This window comes from Salarias fasciatus, chromosome 2 (genome assembly GCF_902148845.1).
Source record: "Salarias fasciatus chromosome 2, fSalaFa1.1, whole genome shotgun sequence".
NCBI lineage: Eukaryota > Metazoa > Chordata > Actinopteri > Blenniiformes > Blenniidae > Salarias > Salarias fasciatus.
The window spans coordinates 30,073,306-30,095,059 of record NC_043746.1 but is presented as its reverse complement, the minus strand read 5'-3'; the positions used below and the strand labels follow the sequence as shown (position 1 = coordinate 30,095,059).

Sequence of the window (21,754 nt, the reverse complement as noted above, 5' to 3'; positions counted from 1 at the left end):
TTTAAACCCCTGGCTTCGCTTTTGCAGAGGAGGGTTAGTTAACCTCCCCCTCGCTCCGAGTTAAACAGGGTTTCACTCACACTGACTTCACGTCTGCTTCCCACAATAGCCGACTCACTTTTACTCTTACTTTCAGATTATTTCTCTCCGTGACCTTCTCACTCTGTTTTTACAAAATAGTATTTTCTGCTCCGACTCAATTGGCAGTCCGCTGATATTTGGCTCCCAACTACAAACACTCTGAAAAAAGAGAGCATTTATTTCACAAAGAGCAGAGTTGACAGCGGTGTGTCTATTGTCTTGTCTCCATTAGCGGTGGCCGGCCCAGCGGGGTTCAGCCACAGATGATACGGTTTAGTTTGTGTCGCTGCTGAAAAGCCTCCCGCCAAGACAACCGAGGAATCGCAAAATAACAAGCACGTTTCACACACGGACGGCGTTTAGCTTCGGCTTCACAGCAACGCCACTAATGGGACTCTTTAAATCGCTCATTCTGCAAATCAAACACCCACAAAGAGCGGCGGGCTATGAGGCTAACGAAGCTAACGAGGCTAACGAAGCTAGTGCTTCGTAAGCTTCTTTAGCTGCATTTAAAGCAAGTTTTAAAGAGGAAAGGCAAAACTCTGAAAACACAACTGTCTGAGGATGAAGGAAGAGCTGCTTCTGGACAAGAGAACCTGGTCCTGAGAACCCGGTCATGAGAAACCAGTTCTGAAAGCCTATTCCTGAGAAGGCAGACATGAAAACCCAGACATGAGAACCCGGTCAAGAAGAACCTTGGCTAAAGTTTTCAAAACGTTGCCGTGTAAACGTGAAATTTCTCCAAAATGAAAATGTAACAATGGTGCGTTTTTTGAGACGTGGCCTAAACGGAGCATAAATGTTCCTCAAAGTTCTCCATCATATCAGTGAAGCGTTCCGTTTGGATCCAGGAGCCGCGGATCCTCCACGACTCTGGAACTGTTCGTTCAGACGGAGCCGTTTGTGGCAGAGCGCCGGACCGGCCAGGTTCAGTCCAGATCTGAGGACGGAGGAGGAGCTGGAGGGGAGCCAGCTAAAGCCTGATCGGTACCACACACACACACACACACACACACACACACACACACACACACACACCACACACACACACACAACACACACACACACACACACACACACACACACCCCGGGGAGTCTCGCAGCATTGTTTGGAGCTTTAATTCTCTGTTTGGTAGCAGGTTTTAAAATTATGAATGACACGAGCTCTGCCTCCGCCGCTCATCCTCTTTTTGTTTCATCTCGGCCCGTCTGTCTTCATCTCCACCTCCCGTCCTCCTCCTCCTCCTCCTCCTCCTCCTCCCCGCCGCCGCCGCCGCTCGCTGACAGACAACATCCTGCTTTCATTTACGCCCGTGGACTCTCTGACGAACCACGTGGCATGACGGTGTTTGTTGTCAAAAGCTACAAATCACGGCGGCCCCGGGGGAGCCGGGGGAGCCGGGGTGAACCGGCGTGGCGGCGGCCGTGACGGCCGTCAGCCGATAAGGCTCTATTGATTCCCAGGAATCGCGTCCCATCTGAGGGGGATTTATCAATGTGTCAATTGCCCACCAGCCAACCACAAATCAGCAGCTCCGGCCAGGCGGCGGGATTTACTGGAAATCCAGAGGATTGGAGGGACAGCGCGGGGAGGATCCTCCACAAATGGCGACAGAGCCGAGGGTTAAGTCCTCACACGAAGAAATGTCCTCGCAGGACGGATAGGCAGATGACACCAGGTTCACCGTCCATGAAAACACTTCATAAAACCCATGAGCGCTTCGAGTTACACAAAGATGCTGGGTAAATCAGCCTCGTCCTCCGTGCAGGAGGTTTTCACACACAAAGCCGTGGAGCCGGAGAAGACGGCCATTCCTCTTCATTATTCTCCTCCTGATACTCCGCCGATGTCTCCCTGCTCCACGCCGGCTTTTGTGAGTCTGGATTTCTTTTCTGGTTGCTTCGAGCCTCTTGTGACAGAAGAGTGTAGGCGTGTCTGGGCGCTGACCTTGGAGAATTACCAATGTCTGAAACCCCATTCAGCTCCGGCGCGCCGCGCCACGCCGCGGCGAGCGGCCGGCTGGTGGGCCCGGACAGTTTTCACTGCTGTCAAACATTCGAGCCGCTTCAAAACAACTTAACAGAAGCGAGGACTCGCCGCACACAGAGAACCTCCACACAGTCCGGGTTGTTTTCATTGTAGCGCGAAGGCCTTCGACCAGTAATACAATTCAAACAGTTCTCTCATAAAATGATGTTTTTTGGGGAGTAAAAAGTTTCTTGAGTTTTATGACACTCACTAGATTATTGTCCGAATTTCTCTGCAATATGTGAATTCAAGAGTTTGAATGAAAGAGATCAATGCAGGAAATGTCATTATTGAGCCTTATTTATCAAACTATCAAGTCTCCATCTGTACAGACGAATCCATTGAACATCAACCGAACTTACAAGAGCGTAAATATTTCACATCAATTAATTAGCTTGCTGGAAATCGAATGAACCAATCTTAAGTTCTGCTTTCAGGTCACTGTAAATATTAACTGTCACTCCAACCTGAACATACTGACACTAACCAGCAGCTAAAGACTCAGTTCAGATGGAAAATAGGAGATTTATCCCTGTGTTTCCTGAATAAATGAAATAAATGATCAACATGTGGCTTGTTTGTCACAACAAATGACCGATCTATTTCTGGAGGTTTGAGTCCACATGGTTCTCATGGTCACTCATCTGACATTCATAAGATTCACAAACAAGAAAAACAGAAAGAGTCCCAAAAAACTAACTGAGGCATGACTGAAATACACAGAGTGAACGATATGGTTCACGACATCCTGGTGCTTAAAGGGGAAGACAACGAGCCAGGTGTCTAATAACCCGGAGGAGGCGCCGCGGAAGGCGAGGAGCAGAACAGCGTGGATTCCTGCGTTTGTGCAGCGTGTGTGTAGAATAAATGACCGCCTGGCGGTCCCGGTGGGGAGGGGAGGCATTAGCACACCGGTAGAGGAACTATTAGAGCTCCTTAGGATGACAAAGTGCACGAAGCGCTGCCTCAGACTGCATAAAGAAGCAAACCCGCTTTAATCACGGGAGGATGCACGGCACGCCGCCGCTCGGACCTGAAGAGTTTTCACATAATGCAGCTGCAACATGCGTGCTGCATTCGGCCGCCACCGACGGCCCGGCGTTATGCAAATGAGGAGAGACGAGAGCGAGCGCTGCTTCACATCAGGAGCAGGTGATCACACAGGCTGTCCTCTCCAGCGGCACAAAACCACGCGTGGAGCAGAAACCAGACACCACCGCGTCGTCTTCAGTGTTCCTGTCACTGCCGTGTAAACGGACGTCGTTTTCAAAACGTTCCCGTGGGACTGCAAAACTTTCTTCAATCAAAAAAGTGAAAACTTTGTGTTTTCACTGGAAATGTGGGCCTCACGTTTCAATTCTGGCTCATTTCAGATGATTAATAACTTTTCCAGTCACTCAAAATGAACTAAACGCAGCCTCACGTTGTGCAGACTTCTGAAGTCTTTAAAAAGTTCATTTCCAACCAGTCTGGTTATAAAAGATCTACTTTTAAAGTTCTACATGAGGAAAACAACAGCAGTCATTAGTTACATGTGTGCACACAGCTGCAATAATGAGCAGAGAAGTGAAACGTGCGCGAGTTGAATGGAAACCCGGAGAGCTTTAAAAGCATTTCCCTCAATGGACACAAACAAAAACCAGTCGATATCAGCAGCGCACACAGCCACAAGTCAAAAACACGTCAATGTGGCTGCAAAGGCGAAAGCCGGCAGCGAGACGCGCCAATGACAAGACGGGGAAATAAAGTTATTTACGGCGCCCATGAGAAATTAAAATAAGACGGAAGGTGAGGATGCAGGTTCTGCTCCGCACGCTCGCATTATTCCACCCATCCTGCCTTTATTTCCCTCCACTGCACTAATTAGACCAATAAACAATCAGCGCGGCACACTTCCTCCCGCCGCCGCCGAGCCAGAGGCCTGATCAATACTGGATTTCATCAAATCCGCTCATATTGTTTGTGTGTGGCGCCGCTGCCGCGGTCTTCACCTGTTGCTCGTTAGGCTGATGAGAGCGGCCGCGCTCACCTGAACCGCCGGTGATCAGAGCCGGGCGCCGTCCAGCGTCGGGCTGAAGAGTTATACATTCTTCATACACACACCTTTCATTTTGCAAAGGAAACTTAACCTGCTTCTTTATTTAATGCTGGAAGAGATCACTCATCTGTCTGCTGCATTTAAAACACTGAAGAGGAGGAATATTTAAGTTTGGAGTTATAAAACCTTGTCAAGGTGTTTTCATTTGAGGCAAAGTCGAGTTAAACTGAACCTTCATGGAGGAACTTAGAGTTAGCTTCATTGGTTTTTCATTTGCAAGACATTATTGTTTTATATTCAGTGTTTACGTGGTTTTCAGTGTGGGAAATCCTCATCACAGCCTGTTTTTATACCAATATCCATATCAGTAAATACTGGCCTTGATCACAGTATTGGTATCGGATATCGGTATCAATGTTCATATTGGTGCATCCTTAAACCATTCTCAACCAAAGCACCTGATCCAGGCACAGGGAGAACATGTACACCCCACACACTCAAACCAGGGTGTTCTCACTGACCACTGCTCCACCGTGCCACAACCCAACCCGGACTTGTTTCATGTTAGAAGAAGAAGAAGCCCTCTGTATTGATCCTCCTCTCTGTCTAACTCATCATCTTCATCAATAACCTGAACACAGCAGCAGTGGGAAGCCGGGGTGCAGAGAGCATCTGCGGTCAAGGATCTTGCTCAAGGACCCACCGCGGTCAGCAGGAGGATTTGAACCAGCATACCTACAATCCTAATCAAGAATACCTCCGGGTTCATCCTCATCCCGCTTCATCCGGCTCAGCGGCTGAGGCAGGAGAAACCAGGACAGGTCATCAGTGTGTTACACACAATCTCACACACACAGTCACACACAGTCACACACTCTCACCTGCAGGCATTGGAGCCACCACTTCACCTCCAGGAACAACGCAGGCACGTAAAAAACCTGCACACTCCACTTAAAACAGCCCCGAAACTCAAACTCTGCAACATGAGAGCCAACCACTGCACCGCGCTGTTCACACCGAGCGTGCACGCTCAGCAAGTCTCCTCAATGTGTGTTTCCTAAACAAATAAGTGGATGAACACAGCCTACTTATTCTGAATAACTCTGCTCAGAGAAAAAGAAGCAGGGCTCAGAGTGGAGCGATCAGCGAAATGACGAAACGCTGAGAAACGGGCTGGGAGCGGAGCTGCTGGAACGAACCTGGACTCCTGTCAGCTCCTCCACTTTCTGCCGCTGCTCTGCAATCATATTCAGCAGGGCGGATATTCTCCAGACTACAGAAGACCAACGCCAGAGGAGAAATCCAGCGGCTGAAGGACGAGCTGAAGAATACGCTCGCATTCAGCAAACTGAGCTGATCAATGTTTAAAAAACAGAACGCCAATCCATCAAACATTCAGGATCTCAGAATAAAACCAGAAACTATTTTTAATCTTACATTTGAAAATTTAAAGCTGTTTGAAATTTAGAGCAGAAATCTTAAATATCTTTAGTAAATCTAAAAATCCCTCATTTAAAAATATTAACACTGATTTTCAAATGTATTGATTGATTATAGACATTATAAGCCCAGCTGTGAATTACTGTATAATTTCCACAAAAGAAATCAGATGTATAATAAATGCATATTGATACAAATAAAATAAATGCAATTAATCAGTTTTATTAAAATATCTGCCTTAATTAACTGAAGTTCTGAATCATAATTTGGATTTCAGGTACTGAAAAAGAAATGATCATGGCTCTAAAAAAAAGCTCCAATCACTAAAGATAACATTGATTTATGGAATTAATAACATACACATTTATTTATTTTTTAATAAACATGTCAATCAGTCATTAGCAGTGTGATGATGAAGAAGTTAAATGTATTGACAGGAGTAACTATTAGAGGTGTGATATACATCGTCTATGATAGTATCGTAAATATTTTCAGTCTGTCAGTCTGTTGCTAGCATATTAGCTTAGCTCACATCAGTCTGTTGTTAGCATGTTAGCTTTGCCACGTTTGCATTTGGCAGCAGCTACACAACCTGTTGTGCCGTGCAGCACCCTGCAGCAGCACGCCGTTAGCTTAGCAGTTAGCTACTGGAGTGTCTGGGTTTACCATCAGTGAGCTGTTAGCTTAGCTGTTAGCCACCGGGCTGAAAGGCGCTGCAGCTGGTGGTCAAGTCCCAGAGTTAAAATCGTTCTTTTCAGATCAGAAGTGTCATCAAAAATTTCTCAGTTTGTGCAGTCGGTCCTTCTGTCTGTTTGCTTCAGAGAAACAATCATTCACAAAACTGAAATGGTACAAAATTACTGACTGTATGGAAAACGGGAATATAGTTTGAGAGAATTTTCTTATAATTTACAGGTTGGTATTTCATAATTTCGTTCATTAATCTGGGTTTTATTTGTGGAGCAGTAGACAAAGTAATGTTTTTAAACCAACAAATTTCTTGAGTCATTCTTTTTGTTGAGGACTGGGTAGTTCAGATCAGAATATAAATGTTTTTCAATTAGGCAAAGTTTCATGATATGGCCACTCTGGGCAAAGGCTGAAAAACCTGTGAATGGTGCACTCTGTTAACAATATCAAGAACTGACAACATGTCACTTTCTCTCAGAGGAGAGAACCTGAATGTTTCCCCATTAATGTCTCTAATTTAGAGTTTAACTGCGAGTCTCTTGAAAATGTTTAAAGAAATTAAACAAGAGCTGCTGTTCTGAAACATTCTGTCCATCCATGGATGTCCTGCTTAGCAAGAACAGCATGAATGTGAATTTGATAGAAATCACATTTTAAAGGATATAATGAGATTATCATTGTCGATTTATTGATTTATATTTTTTTATTGAGATCATTATTTTTGGCCATAACGTACACCCCCAGCAACTACAAAGGTAAAAGTGGAAACGGTGTGAAAGCTGCAGAGCTGCTGTCTCTCTTATATTAGATTTGACTGTCGCTGTTTCAATAAACTCCTGTTTACTGGAGGAAACTCTGAAATAAATTATTCTGAGACCATTCATGTAATCGAGAAGTATTCTTTAATAAGTTATCTCACTTAAACAGAGCATCTTCAGACATATTAACTCCAGTGAAACCTCTGTATCTGGGGTTTTCAGCTCTGCAGTGCACCCTGGGGGGTCTCAGCCCGCCGTGACCTCCCGCTTCAGGACGGCGGCGAGCGGCGGGAACAGGACACGGACTGGCCGCGGGCACGTCTGTCCTGGCCGTTATCTGAGCCACAGCCTGAGAGGAACCGCGGGAAAGGCTCCGGAAAAAGGTGGGACTATTGTCCCGGCATCCTGCTGGACGGAACCCACATCCTCCAGAAGTGTCTCATTGTGTGGAGCGCTCATATATAGTGCTTAGATTTTTATTTATTTATAGCTTGAATTGAAAGTGTCATTAAACACTTGCTTTTAAATGATATTTGTAGGTAAAATGTTACAAAAAAGCAATATATATTAACTAAAAACAACAGGACTGTAAGACAGTATAATTAAGGTGGTAAAATATTAGTTTTGAAGGTGAAAACTTCATGACTTTTAAATTTGCAGCACTTCACTCATCGCCTGGAATAAAGCGTAACCCTGCTGCTTTGACCCGAAGGAGGAAAAACAAAGTTTGATTTGAGATAAATGTTTGATTTTCAAGGCGAGTGTGTTTCAGTGTGAAGGTCTGAGTGTGCTTCTCCACCTCGAGTACCCAGACTGCACTCCTTCACCTCATTCAACACACTTTTCTTTCTAATCCACTGATTTACCTCAATAGAAGGCTTTTCCCATTTAACCGATCACCGTGTATTAAATTACTTTACATGTTTGTGCACTTTTCCAGCCTTCAACACATTTCATTTCACTTCACATTACCCAGGATGCCTTGTGTTAATGCCATCCACACACAGTTTTGATAAGAGATTAAATAAGTCTGGATTTCTTTGTTCCAGTTGGGCTAAACCCTGCCGCGGTGACACCGTGCGCTAACACTGACGTTTCTCTCTGTAACTTCAACACTAATGAAATGAGCTCCGTTCCATTCACAGGAAATACAGGCGACTGTCTGTAGTTGTGCCAAAAAAAATGAATTTGCCAGAGAGATTTATAAAACAATATCAGTGATTGACACTCTGTAATACCCAGGACAGCCAGTAGGGGACGCCTGAAGAGAACCCTACAGCTTGATCCAGTTTTCTGAGAGACGCAAACCAACATCCGCAGGCACGATGAGAAATCACCTCTGGATCAGAACCTGAAGCTGTTTGTGCACAGGGAAACCGTGCAAACTCCCCACAGAGACCAGGGACAGTCCCGCAGTGTGCAAACAATGCCAACCGCTGGAGGCCCCGTTTACAACTGGAAACGCACCGTTTTTACGTTTGTTTCAGAAGTTTTTCACTTTTTCACAGAAACATCTTGAAAACAACGGAGTTCTCATGTTCCTCCACTGGTTGGAGCAATTTGTTTCTGTAATGAAACCACGGAGAACGCTACGCTCTAAACTCTGAACACGTTAATGCTGAGTGTATTGTTCCAGGACAATATGAACCGGGACCAAGACCAGGACCTAGACCAGGAGAGTCTGGTCATTTACAGTCTAGAAACTGTCCACAAACCAGAGGAGGTTTGTTTATTTTCATGTTTCCTTTCAATTGAAATATTCAAAATTCATTGTCATGAATAAAATAAACTTGTAGCCAAATGAAAATGGAAAAACACACTTAATAAAAGAAATACGCATCCTAATATCACATTAAATATAATAAATGCACATTTTCTTCAGGTCAAAATTCTAAATGATATTAATGTGAATGTTCATTTCATTGTTTGAAATGTGAATATTCACGCTAAATGCAACTAAAACCCCCCGAATGTTGTTTTTATATCTTTACTGTGGTTTTTTTTCAGCTGTTAACATTTTCATGACCACGAAAGGTCTTGAAAGACGCTCAGAAATAAAATGTGTTATCATTTTATTTATTATGTTAATTATATCACCAATATCTTTTTTAAGTTGTTAGACATTTTAAAGAAAAAAAGCATAAATACAAGTGTTTAACAAGTGTTAATCCTGGAACCATGTGATTGCTTTTATTTCACAGTTTCTGGACGTTCTCTTGGTTGTAGACCTGAAACATTGTTTTCTGATCATTTTGTCTTCGTTCAATACTTATTAAAGAATGGATCTGAGCTTTGGGTCGGATGCAGGAGCGGATCAATACGTGGCGTTTGTCTAACTCCGAGCTGGTGTTGATTTTAATGCTCACTGCAGCTCTCCGGTGGACTTCTATAGAAATCCAGCAGATTGAGGATAGAATGATGTTGGGAATGAGTGACACTACTTTTTTGGCACTAACACCCTGATTTTTCTTCTTTTTTTTTTTTTTTTTTCCAATTTTCACACTTCTCAATGTGACGATGATAAATGGAAAGTGTGTGTTCTGGTGCGGAGGAGCACCTCCACTGTTTTCCTGCGCGTTACGGAGTAAATGGAATGAAAGATTGATGATGAATCGGCTCCTCTCTAATCCCCCTCCGCCGACCCTCCAGCTCGGTGCCAACTTGACCTCCACATCACGAGCCTATTCATGTCAATCTGACACGTGGCGCTGATGGGGACAGATCCACTTTGCTCCTGACAGGAACAAGGGATTTGGCCATAATGAACACTCCAGTTCCTCCAGTTCCACGGCCAAAGCCAATGAGTCAGGTCTGCGGCTCCATTTGAATAATGACTGTGGGACTAACTCCGCCGCCGTCCCATGAATGGCGAGCCAATCACGGCGCCTGATTGGACGTCTATCCGCCGGGGAAGAGCCGGCGGGTATTGTCACCGCGGCGTCGCCGTTAAGACGCTTTTGTTTAGCCTCTGCGTTGTACTTTTACTTACAGTGCCGTTCCGAGTCCCCCGCTCGCCGCCGCCGCCGCCGCTGAATATTAATGTCCCCTATGCTAATGGCTTTACGCCAGCTGAGGTCGGCCTGGCTCCTCCTCTGAATGTTAATCCGCCCGCTCATTTGCATACGCTTAAGTGTCAAATTCCCCCACAAATCATGAGCGGCGGCGTGCGGACGGCGGCGGCGGACGGCGAGGCCCAGAAACAATGTGGTCACAGCGTATGCAGAGCATCAAATCCACATCAAAGCCTGTTTAGATTTCCAGGTCGCGGCAGGTTCACGCGGTGTAAAATGAAGGTAATGGGATAGCAGGGATACAGCCGGGGCAGGTAATAAGTATGAATGGAGCCGGTAATAAGGTTGGGATAGAAACAGACCCTGAGTCATCACAGGAGCAGGACTGCTTCGGCGGCGGCGCCGTTATCAGTTCAAAGGTGAGCGGCGGTCCCAGACAAACAGCCAGCCCGGCTCGTGTCGTTAGCGCTTATTCCTCCTGATTTCCATGAGAGCATGCAGGTGAAAAGGTTGTTAGTGAGAGGAAACAATAAAAAAAAACACACACACACACACACACACACACCGCTCCTCTGCATAATAAAGGCAAAGGCGCCGCTAAAAATACAAGCTCTCTGCGACGTTAGCGAGCCTGATGTGGGAAACAGGAATAAATATGCCTCAGTGCAGGTTCAGGTGATCTGAATTCATCCACTTGGTATTTCTGCAGCGTTCAATAATTCAGGGAACCATGTCAAAGGTTTGCTTTTTGATTTGGGTTTGTTCAATACGACCGAAAGACTCAAACACAGGAAAGCTGAAACAAGTTTTAATTCACACGCATTAGTCTTAAAGATCCAAACGTTCCTGATTCCGTGGAGGAAATCCTCCCGACTCCATCGGACTGGATTAGTCCTTTAACCGCTTAATTAACCGACTGTTCTGATAATCAATTACTGCTCATGACGGGTCGGGCCAAATGCAGCATCTTCAACTTCAAGTACCGACTTCGACATGCTGCTTTTCATTTCAGAACATTTCCTCAACAAATATTCACCGAAGGAATCCGAGTTTGGAAGATCAACAACAAACAGCGAACAGTTCATTTACTGACCCATCAATCGGCCTGCAGATGGACTGAAAATGCACATTAATGTCAGCTGTCACTGTAAAGGAATGAATAATTCAATCTATCAGTGATCTGCTTGTTAAAACACACCTGAACCTCAAAGTGACTCAACGCTGCCCCCTAATGGACAACAGAAGCACAAAAAGCATTTCGCGCACTGCCCCTTTAAGTTCAACAAACTCCAAACAAACAGCTTCATCCTAAACTGAATGTGGCAAATAAATAAAAATAAATAGAAATGGACAGTTTCAGAGAGTCTCAGGTTCACTGATGAATCACTGATGAAGAGATGACGGACATGATCTTTATTTTGATCCCATAAACGCCTCAATAAAATGTTTCTCAGTCTGAAAGCGGCAAGAGCTACAAGAAGACTTAAACACAAAAATAGACATGTTTACCGTCATTAAATACATCTGCAGAAACTCTCTTTCTCTGCGAAATACTGAAAAACTCAAGGTTGGTACTCTTCAGATTTATGGCAAATTCAAGAAGTGGTTACTTTATTTATTTATTTATTTTTACTTCTGAGTTTTCAAAGCCTGAAAAATGCACATATTTCACAAATTTAGCTTTAGATGGCTTCACTTCCATCCTGGAATTCTCTAAAAGGTGAATTCATGTTTTCATCTGTTTAAAAAAATATGATCAGCCCCTGAAAACTAAAGGTTTTTCCACAAGAAATGAAGAAAATGAACCAAATCTGAAATATGTGATATTTCTAAATGACACTATCTTGTGATTTAGGCTGAACTTGAACTCCTAAGTCAGCTTTTTTTTTTATTTTTTTTAACCAGGTAATCAATATCATCACTGGGAAACGAGTTGTTTTTGTCAGTAACAGCTTTTGCCAGTCGTTCAGGAATGTTTCCATACATTAGAATTAGCATAAAATGGGGGAAATTATGGCTTCCTGGTTGAAAAACACCTGGTTTTAACGTAGACATGCTGTGACTTTTCTGTTCACAGAACAAATGATGATGCACTGTGCATTTTAACGTTATTAGAAATGACATAAACTCAACAGAAGTGGCTCCTCTGAGAATGTTTAACCCAAATATGAAAGTCTTTATGTGGAAGTTTCCAAAACAGACTCAGACATAATCCGAGTGGCTTCAGACGCACAGTGAAAATGATCAAATGTGCTATTAAATCAGGAGAATGCGGCCGTGTGACTGTCAGAAAGAGGATTTCAATGCAGAAGCGACGTGCATTGTCATTTTATCATCAATTCTGGAAATCCCACATAAACAACACCTCAGTCAATGTTTAGCCCCTTTCACACCTCCAGCCATTGTGAAAACAAGTCCTGTATTTAATGTGAGGAAGTGTGAATAAACTCATGGAAAAAAAAAAAGCTTTATTATGTGGCTGTTGAGCGTCGAACTCCTCACAACAACCGTCCTCCAGAACTGTCGCGTCACGCCGAAATCCTCAATTATACAGGTTTTTATTTCCTTTTTCCGAATGCTGACGGCTAAAAATCCCACAGCTGCCTCAGAAACTCCTCGCATTGTTCCTCCGAGCCCTGAGAGTCTCTGCTGAACACGAGCTGAAACACCACGATGTCGAGATCTCTGCATGTGAAGCTGTCAGATTACAGCTGCTGAAGCTCCAACACCACAGATTTTCATCATGTCGCGCAGCGGCGCGGCGTCCGCGCTCTTAATCCCGCATAAATCTATCCGAGGTTCTGCTATTGAAGTTTATTCCGCTGACCTCCAACAAGTTGTGGCAGAAAACCGTAAATACTGGACGTCTTTCTGCCTCTCATCAAACCGACTCGTTTAATGTGGAAATATGCTCGAATGACATCCATCTAGACAGGGAATCGAACCACCAACCCTTTAACTGGAAGACCGACCCACACATGACTGTCATGTGGATATTATTTTATTTTAATTAATAATATTTTAGTAATTAAGAAGAATCTGTCTTTTAGAGCTAAAAAACTGCAGCAACATCAGAGAAGAGGGCTGGAACAGCGAGTGACAACAGCAGCAATAAAGAGCAAAACAAACCCACAAAACTCAGATTTAACGGAGAGCAGGGTTTAATGCCTCCATGTTTTCCTGTAAACTACCTGCAGGAGCGTTTCCTCTCTGGATCGACGCCCCCGGGGCTGATGGGAAATTCTCCCATCATTAAAACACACCAAGTCGTCACAACATCACATCAAATCACGGCACACTTTCTGCAATGAAAGTTTATTTTTTTCATTATCATATTATTATTATTATTATTTTCCTAACAGCAGTCAAATCTGCAGAGGCAGGAAAACTGGTGGGATTAATAGATGACTCTTTGAGACGTCAGTAAACTAGCAGCACTTCAGCCATTGCTATCAAACAGACACGGACCTGCAGCAAAGCTGAGATGAAATATTGCAGAAAATATCCAGCAGCAGCATTTTCATTCAGATGGAATCCAGATTTTTTTTTTTCCTTCCCTCCTTCTGAAAACATCCCAAACTTCCTGTTTTGTAGCGAGAGCAGCGGGCTGACCCCGCTCTGATACCGACACGCTCCCGCTTCCCAGTGTGCGCTGACTTTTAAAAGTTGAGCTGGGGGAGCCGGGGCGGGAGGAGGGAGCGGGACGAGCCTTCAGACGAGGACCCGGCGGCTGGCCTCGCTCTGGGGCCAGTCAACAGCTCCGAGACACAAAGACACCACGCCGGACGCGCATTTCTCCTACAGTCATTACTCTTTACCGCATGCAGGAGGTTCCACGGCCACTGCTTTGCATCCATGAGGATAATTACTATATAATTTGGTTAAAAGCTCGAACTGAGCTGTACGGCACATCTGGACGCAAAACAAACCGCAGAACTCCCAGTGCCTGTTTCCCTGACAGAACTTCTTCTTCATTATATCCACCACCTGCATTTCAATCAAACAATAACCACAGCGCTAAAGAGGAGACAGAAGATACTCTCACCGAGCAGGGGGAAGAAAAGACGCAACGCACACCAACGGGAACAAAAACTAATTATATTATTATGCAATTATATCATTTAGTGCGAGGAGACGACGGTAATAGATTAAATTGCTTTGTGTCTCGGTAACGTGTGTTTCTGTGTTGAGATCATGCGACTCCAACCGATGGCATGTTTTTCTGCACTGGATACACAGCCAGGGTTACATTTAACATTATTTGTGTGTGTGTGTGTGTGTGCGTGCGTGCGTGTGTGTGTGTGCGTGCGTGTGGTGATTGCACTCGGCGTCTGGCTATGTGTGCTACAGGAGTGGAGGTCCGCTGGGGCCTGGACCACTCCGTATGAATAATGCATCAGGCCGGGCCGTTGCATCTCAGCAACATTGCCTTGGTCTGCTTAAAGTTGCAAGTTCCTCTTTAGGAGAGTCAGCATCGTTCTGCAAGCCGCTGCTGCAGGAACGCAGCTGGAGTCCGCCTTGAAAAGATTTCCAAAATAACCGGAGAAAGGAAAAAATGGTTCAGTGCAAAGGTTCCGCCAGAACTTTCTTCTTCTGAATTCCTCAAAGGAAATAAGTCCTACATGCAAACAGCAAGGGAAAGTCAGGCTGCTTTAAAATATTAAATCAATTAGTCACTCAGACATCAATAGCTGCATGGAATATTTTTGTTTTGGACTGCAGGTCAGACAAAAGCAGGACATTTTAAAGGGTTTACAGGAACAGAAATTACTATTCGCTGACATTTAATATACAAAAGATTTACTCCGTCAATGGGGAAATATATTAGGAGGTTAATCAATACAAAAATAACATCCTGAGCTGCAGAGGTCAGGAGTCAGCGGTTAAGCTGGGAGAACGTGCCTTTTCCTCGCATTCCGCTGGTCCGTGCTCCTCCGTGAGGAGAACTTGACATGTGGGATGAACTTTTTATCTGCAGATTTACACATTAGTGTTGAGAAAACAGCTGCTGGAGACAGATGCTGGAGATGGGAGTCAGGCCGGGATCACTGGAGGTTCAGCGTGCACGACGCCGCTGAGCGGGAGCATCGGCACACTGACAGGGAAATTAACTCACCGCATGAATTTACAATCAGGCCACTTTCATTGAGAAAGTCTGATAAATCTCAGGATGTTTTGAGTGAAACACTCTCCGAGCTGCAGCCTCTTCAAGGACTAAAGACAGTATGCAAATACAGAAACAAATATGTAAATATATGCAAATTAATTAAATGCAGTGAAAAGACTACTTTGCATCAGTGTGAATAGTCTTTTGGACTTTTCTCAATGTCATAATTAGTTCTAGTAGAATGAAAGTTTCTCTTGTAAATGTGAAATTCTGTTCCGCGGCGTGAGGGAGATGAATATTCAGAGTACCTGAGGCGCCCTCACCTGACGCAATTAGCAGCAGGTTAATTGAGCACGTGAGCAGCTCCACCTCCACACGCCAACCTTTTCCAGGTGAAGCGTGTTGCTGCGCACACGCGCCGGAGCCGCTTTACTTCACCTCAGGAATGTTTTGGCACTTTGGCGTCTCATCATCCGTCCTGACGGACGGAGCCGGTCCGCGTGCATCCCGCAGCCCGCCCGGTACCCCCCCTCACCCCCCGCGGCTCTGCGCCTCCCCGGCCCGGCACCGCCGCCTCCCCGGTACCGGACCCGCACCGGCACCGGCACCGGCGCGGCGCGGCGCGGCGGCGGCGCGGCGGACGCGTCCGGTCGGGCTCACCTCCGTGCGCGCCTGCAGCCGCTTGTTCATCTCGTAGATCCGATACTCGGGCTGGACCATGTAGGGCGAGTGTCTCCGGTAGAAGGGTCCGAAGGGAGAGGAGTAGAACGGGTCGTGGGTCGGGTTGGACATGGTGGCTCCTGGCGTGGCGCGCGGCGCGTTTTCAACATCCAGCGGGCACGGCAGCGCACATGGGAGTGCGATGCTCAGCGAGGACCCCCAAGTGGAAGCAGCCGCTGTCGAGGCTGAGCTGCACTCTGCAAGTTGGCCTGCCTAGTTCTCTGCTATAGCGTGGAGCTGGAGGAGGAGGGAGGAGGGAGCAGGAGGAGGAGGAGGAGGAGGAGGAGGAGGGGGGATGCAGGAGGGAGGGGGCGCGGGAGCGAGGTGGGGGGAGGAGGAGGAGGGGAGTCGTTTCCTGTTCCCTCAAGACCTACACTCAGTTTTGCACTCTTGCAAAGTTCAAGTCAGACCTCGGTGTTTGACGCTTTGTGTGTTTTCCTGCGTAAAGCGAGGCGCCGCTGCGTTCGCCTCGTGGTTCATAAACTGTCAGGGACCAGAAAGCAGCTCCACACCTGATCTGAGCAGCAGGAGCCGAATTCACCAAACACAAGGGGAACAGCAGTCCTTAATGCGGTTCTTGGTCATGTTGCAGCAACAAATAGTGACACTTGCTGGATGTGGATTTAGATTTAGAAATAAACCTGTTAGAATTCCTTCTTCTGTGTCTGATCAATGTTAAAAAAAAAAATCATCTCAAGGCTCATGTGTCCACATGTTCGACCTCGAACAGAGCTGACAAAGAAAACTGTTTTCACTGTCTTTTTAAATGCATTGATGAAGGTTACCTTCCTTCACACTTTTGATGATTCAGATTTGATTGATTCACCTTAGCCTCTCGAATGTTTATTATGAATAAAATTATATTAACATATCTGAACAAGGCTCATTATTACATACAGATAAAAACCTCTGCAGCTGAATTGGCGTGAAAACCTTCATTGCTTCATTGGATTAACATGTATTCAGCCTGACTGCTGATTCTGGCATGACGTCCCTTCAACACAGAAAATCATTCCGGTTCTGGAATATCCTCACGTTGTTCACATGGTTTTATAATGTCGACAATCGCTCTGGCTTGTCAACAAAAACAGGAGAATGGAACAGCGCTGGTTAACCCTTTACAAGCCACTCAACCACTGAAATACCCAACAACGCGACTATCACAGGAAGCCATGATTAAACTGTGATGACTTTATAAAACATGAACTGAGATCACACATATTTAAATATCTATGGCCTCAAAAGTCCTTCAAATCAGAAGATTTCTGAGAAATCCTGTGTTCTCTTTCAGTGCTACTACAATTTAACATAATCGAAAACATGAGTAAGACGAAATGGAAATCAGAACACATGAACTTAACATGATTTTTACAGTACGATCAATCATGATCTTTTAATTCCTGATCAATGAATCGGTCAGCGTACTGCCAGTAATAACATGTATGTACCTTTCTCTATGTGTTTTAGACTGGAGCTTCAGTCTTTATTATGAAAACTGTCACAAGTGACTCGCTGTACCACCTTGTGGTAAAAACAGGAACTGTAAAGCCTAGCAGGCTACCTGGATCTGACTCTGAATCCAATGAATTTCACCTCTTTTTATACACTTCATGATGAAAGTACACTATAAAACCAGTTTTGAAGACATCACAGTCAGATTTTTTCCCCGTTAATGACAGATTTTTATTTTTCAATCACTAACTATAAACCACGATGTCTTTTTGGTCACTTTCCAACAGATTATGACATGTTATTCAGATTTACTTTCAAATTTAATCTGCTTTTAAAGACTGTTTAAAGTGTCGAGTCTAAAAACTGGGTTTTGAACTGCCCTGGGTATTATGTGTCAAACATAAGGCATGTGGGCCAAAACTGGCCCGCAAGAGGCTCCAATCTGGCCGATTAAAAAAAAAAAAGTCAAAGGTTTTCTTGAGACTATTTGCCAGGTGCGACACACACACAGGCTCTCAGCTTTAACAGCATAACTCAGCAGTTTGATGTACATGAGTCAAATGTTCAGTCTGACTCATATTAAAAAAATTTCTCCTGAGTCATTTCCTGGTTTTGGCTCCTGGCTGTGTACGATTCCTGCGCATTATTATGTACACTTGAGCTGAGCTTATTTGTTTTTCTCCGTTTATTCATGTAGCTGTCACGATCATTATTGCAGGATTGTTTTACCGTATGGAAAAATGAGGTGTTGGTAAATAAATGTCTAAACTTTACTCTGACCCCGGCGTGACGGCAAGATCTGCTTCGTGTCCAGACTGATAATTAAAGGTGTGAAGCTTCACAGTGACAGATGCAGAACATCAACGCAGCTGATAAACAGTCCATTTAATATGTTGCGTGATTTTGTAATATGGTATTGATCGAGCCGCCGCTGATCGATGCTGCTAATGACAGAACCTCAGTGTCAGGCTGGTTATGCTGGTTAAGTGGTGTTTACAGGAAGGTGCTGCTCTGTCTGACACACTGCTAGGGTGTGTGTGTGTGTGTGTGTGTGTGTGTGTGTGTGTGTGTGTGTTATTGAAGCACACTAAGGTGCAGTGTGTAATTTGAATTCTGTTCCACACTTGATAACAGTCACAACAACAGACTGCATTTCTTTATTATGTCAAATTTTTACAGTTTGATTTGGAAAATATCTTAATGGAAGAGCCATCCATCCTTCATCCATCCATCCATCCTCCATCCATCCATCCATCCTTTATTTATCCATCTGTCCGTCCTCCATCCATCCATCCTTCATCCACTCGTCCATCCTCCATCCATACATCTATTCTTAATCCGTCCATCCCTCATTGATCCTTCATCCATCCATCCTTCATCCATCCTTCATCTTATCATCTATCCTTCATCCATCCCTCCATCCATCCATGCTTCATCTATCAATCCTCCATCCATCATCCATCCATCCATCCATTAATCCATCCAGCCATCCCTCCATCCATCCATCCTTCCATCATCATCCATCCATCCATCCGTCCTTCATTCATCCATCTTCCATCCATACATCGTTCATCCATCCATCCACCCATCCCTTATCCATCCATCCTTCCTCCCTCCGTCCCTCCCTCCTTGCTGCTGATGTCTCTCAGGTTGAGAACATTCTGGTAGATTCATGGTGATGAGTTCAAGCTCTGCTCCAGTTCCGGCTCCTAAATGTAATGAGAGCAGTTAAAACTGACGCCATCCGTATCTTTACTCTGTCCTTTAACCGCTCTCCAAACGCAGTCAGCACAAAATATCGAGTCTTTAAGCTTTTCCAGGTATTCTGCAGGTTCTTCCTGCTGTGGATTTGCTCTTTGTCTCTTTGTGTAACGGCAGACTGACTTCCTGAAGTGGAGTTCAGGTCTCAGTGGGAATCGAACCATCTGCTGCAGGACTTCTTGTTCTGCTCGTGGTTCGAGGCGCTTCCTCTCAGCTCCGCCTGTTGTGATTTTCTTGATGTTACTCGAACAACTTAAAATGATAATGGTTCAAATCGTTGGTAAGTTAGCACACTATTACATTTTCATTGGCCACAGTTATTATGCTGCTGGTGGTTTTCACTGTGTCGGCCATGATGACAGTAGTGGTTGGCGCAGCCCAGCTTTGGGAGAAAATACTGAAATCTATTATTATTATTATTAGTAGTAGTAGTAGTAGTAGTATTCCTATCTGGAAGTGTGAAAAACCTAAAAGCATAAACGTCTCAATCTGATTTGAATGAACTCTGCTGCAGATTTGTTGAAATCTGAATGCAGCACAGATCAAAGGTTTCTTAAATGAATATAACTTTTGTATTAAAATAAATATATGACTGTTTTTTCTTGCTCATTGATAATTTTTCAATTATTTGTGAGCCCTCAGATGGCAGAAATATCCCCACAATATCAAGAAAAAAAACTGTCCAGTGTGTTTTCTCTTCACATATTTTGCAGTGAAAACTTCAGACCGGACTCATCTTTGCTGCTTTGTTCAGCTGATGTGTGAGTTCAGCCTTCACTTCCTGTTTGTGAGTCCTGTTGCATGTGCTGCAATAATACAGCTGCTTTATTTCTGACAATGCATCAATTTGCACAAGTCTGGATTTATTTTTCCACTTGTCCAAATATTAAAGAGGAATACCACCATTTACAGATCATGCAAAACAATTTACGATTGAAAAAGTTGAAATACTGTAAAACTCGTTTTTTGAGGACGATTGTTGAGTTTTGTAGCTCTAATCTGGCATGCAGACGCCTTCTTTTCTTTAATCTAGATTTATTCAGGACTTCTCCAATATCACTAAATGAAAATGCACACATTCAGTAACCAGTCATTCATGGAACGTAAGACTCTTTCTGTGTGTTTAACGTGCCAGTGGGCCGTCTGTGAAGTTCTGATTATCATGAGAGAAGCTGTCAAAGCCACACGGTAGCAGCACTGCCTGCAAACCGCCAGCCAGCCGCCGCCTCCAATTTATTCCCACATTTTCACAGTATAATCCATGCAACACATGTCAATAACAGCATTTAGTGTGACAGTATGTGTTACTAACATGTTGAATTTTCAAAGCAGGCACACCGGGCCGCGCCGAAAGTCTTTTTTTGGCACAGTGATTAAGAGTTCCTCCATGTTCTCCTCCGTGACAGATTAGGCCCGGGCTGCGGAGTAGCCGCAAGAATCTAAAAATAAACAGACACTCAGACCAGCTGTAATGTTGCAACCGAATCTCACATTAACTGCCCACACTGGGAATTAATGAACAGCATTTATGAAGTCTGACTTTTAATCCAAAATGGCTGAATGGGGAGAGGCAGTCTGAATCGAGTGAGATAAAAGTTGTAATCCAAATGCCTCAGGCATCCGGTCGGGTAATTAAAAAAAAAGTTTGAAAAATCTATTAATAAACCTTTAATTAAAAACTACATTTTTAATATCTCAAGACCTTTTCAATTGACATTTCTAACAGGATTTGGTTGCTGGCCTAAAGCGCTTACCACTCGAGTGTGGCTGCAATACAGTACACTGAAGTGAACAGCTCATTTAGCAGATTCCAGAATTAACCGGCTCGCATTGTGGCGGCAGCCGTAAACATAACCTGCAAATAAACCCGTGAGACGGCAACACGTCAGAGGAAACACAACCACGCTTCCGTTTTCAGGGCGACGGAGGCTTTCTCCGGGAATCCACAGCCGTCTGAAACTCCGACAAACATCAGACAGGTTGGGATTTATTTAACTGCTCTTTGGTTAAAATCGTTGGTTCATCATTTGTTTTTGAGACCAATAAGAAGCGATTATTCCAATCACAGGAACATGTTCCAATAGAAACTAACTGGACCAACAATGAAACAATTTCATCTTTTTTAAATGTCATATTGTCAATAATGTGATGAGTTTCCTGAGTGTAGGACGGTGTTTCAGGCTGTCATAATAACATTTTGTTTATAATTTAAAATTTTTTAAGTAATAGTATTTAAACTGAATCCCTTCAAAATCTAATAACAGAAGTAAAAATTGTCTTAACTGAATTTCTTGCAAATCTAAACATTTCTTTGCAGGTTCTGAGTCGTGTGCAGTCGGGTTGGTGGATGAGCTGCCAGCGTTCAGCTGCTGCAACAGCAGATCGTCAGCAGGGTGGCAGCAGTCCGCCTCACACCGGTCTGAACCCGGCAGATAATCCAGCGCTGGCTGAATTCTGCTTCATCTGATATAAAGAGCCGACGAGCGGCCATCCAGCACAACGGGACTCGGACCGAGGAGGCAGCAGAGCTTCCCACTGCACCTGGGCATGTGAACGGCACGGTGCTGCAGCGGTTCGCATGTTCCGCTCTGGGCTGTCTGCGTGGAGTTTGCATGTTCTCCCTGAGCGTGCCTGGCCGCATGCGCAGAAACACCGATCATGTCCACA

The 21,754-nt window shown here is 44.5% G+C and overlaps 1 protein-coding gene across 6 annotated transcripts in view; it reads right to left on the bottom strand.

Annotated features, from left to right (window-relative positions):
• ldb2a (LIM domain binding 2a) overlaps window positions 1–16,076 on the bottom strand; it is an 82,357-nt gene extending 66,281 nt beyond the window's left edge. For all 6 annotated transcript variants that reach the window (XM_030101541.1, XM_030101549.1, XM_030101557.1 and 3 more), the window contains exon 1: window positions 15,815–16,076. In XM_030101541.1, the coding sequence (XP_029957401.1) occupies window positions 15,815–15,946 (132 nt within the window). In that variant the 5' untranslated portion in view covers window positions 15,947–16,076. The remainder of the gene's footprint in view (window positions 1–15,814) is intronic.
• Window positions 16,077–21,754: the final 5,678 nt, after the last annotated feature.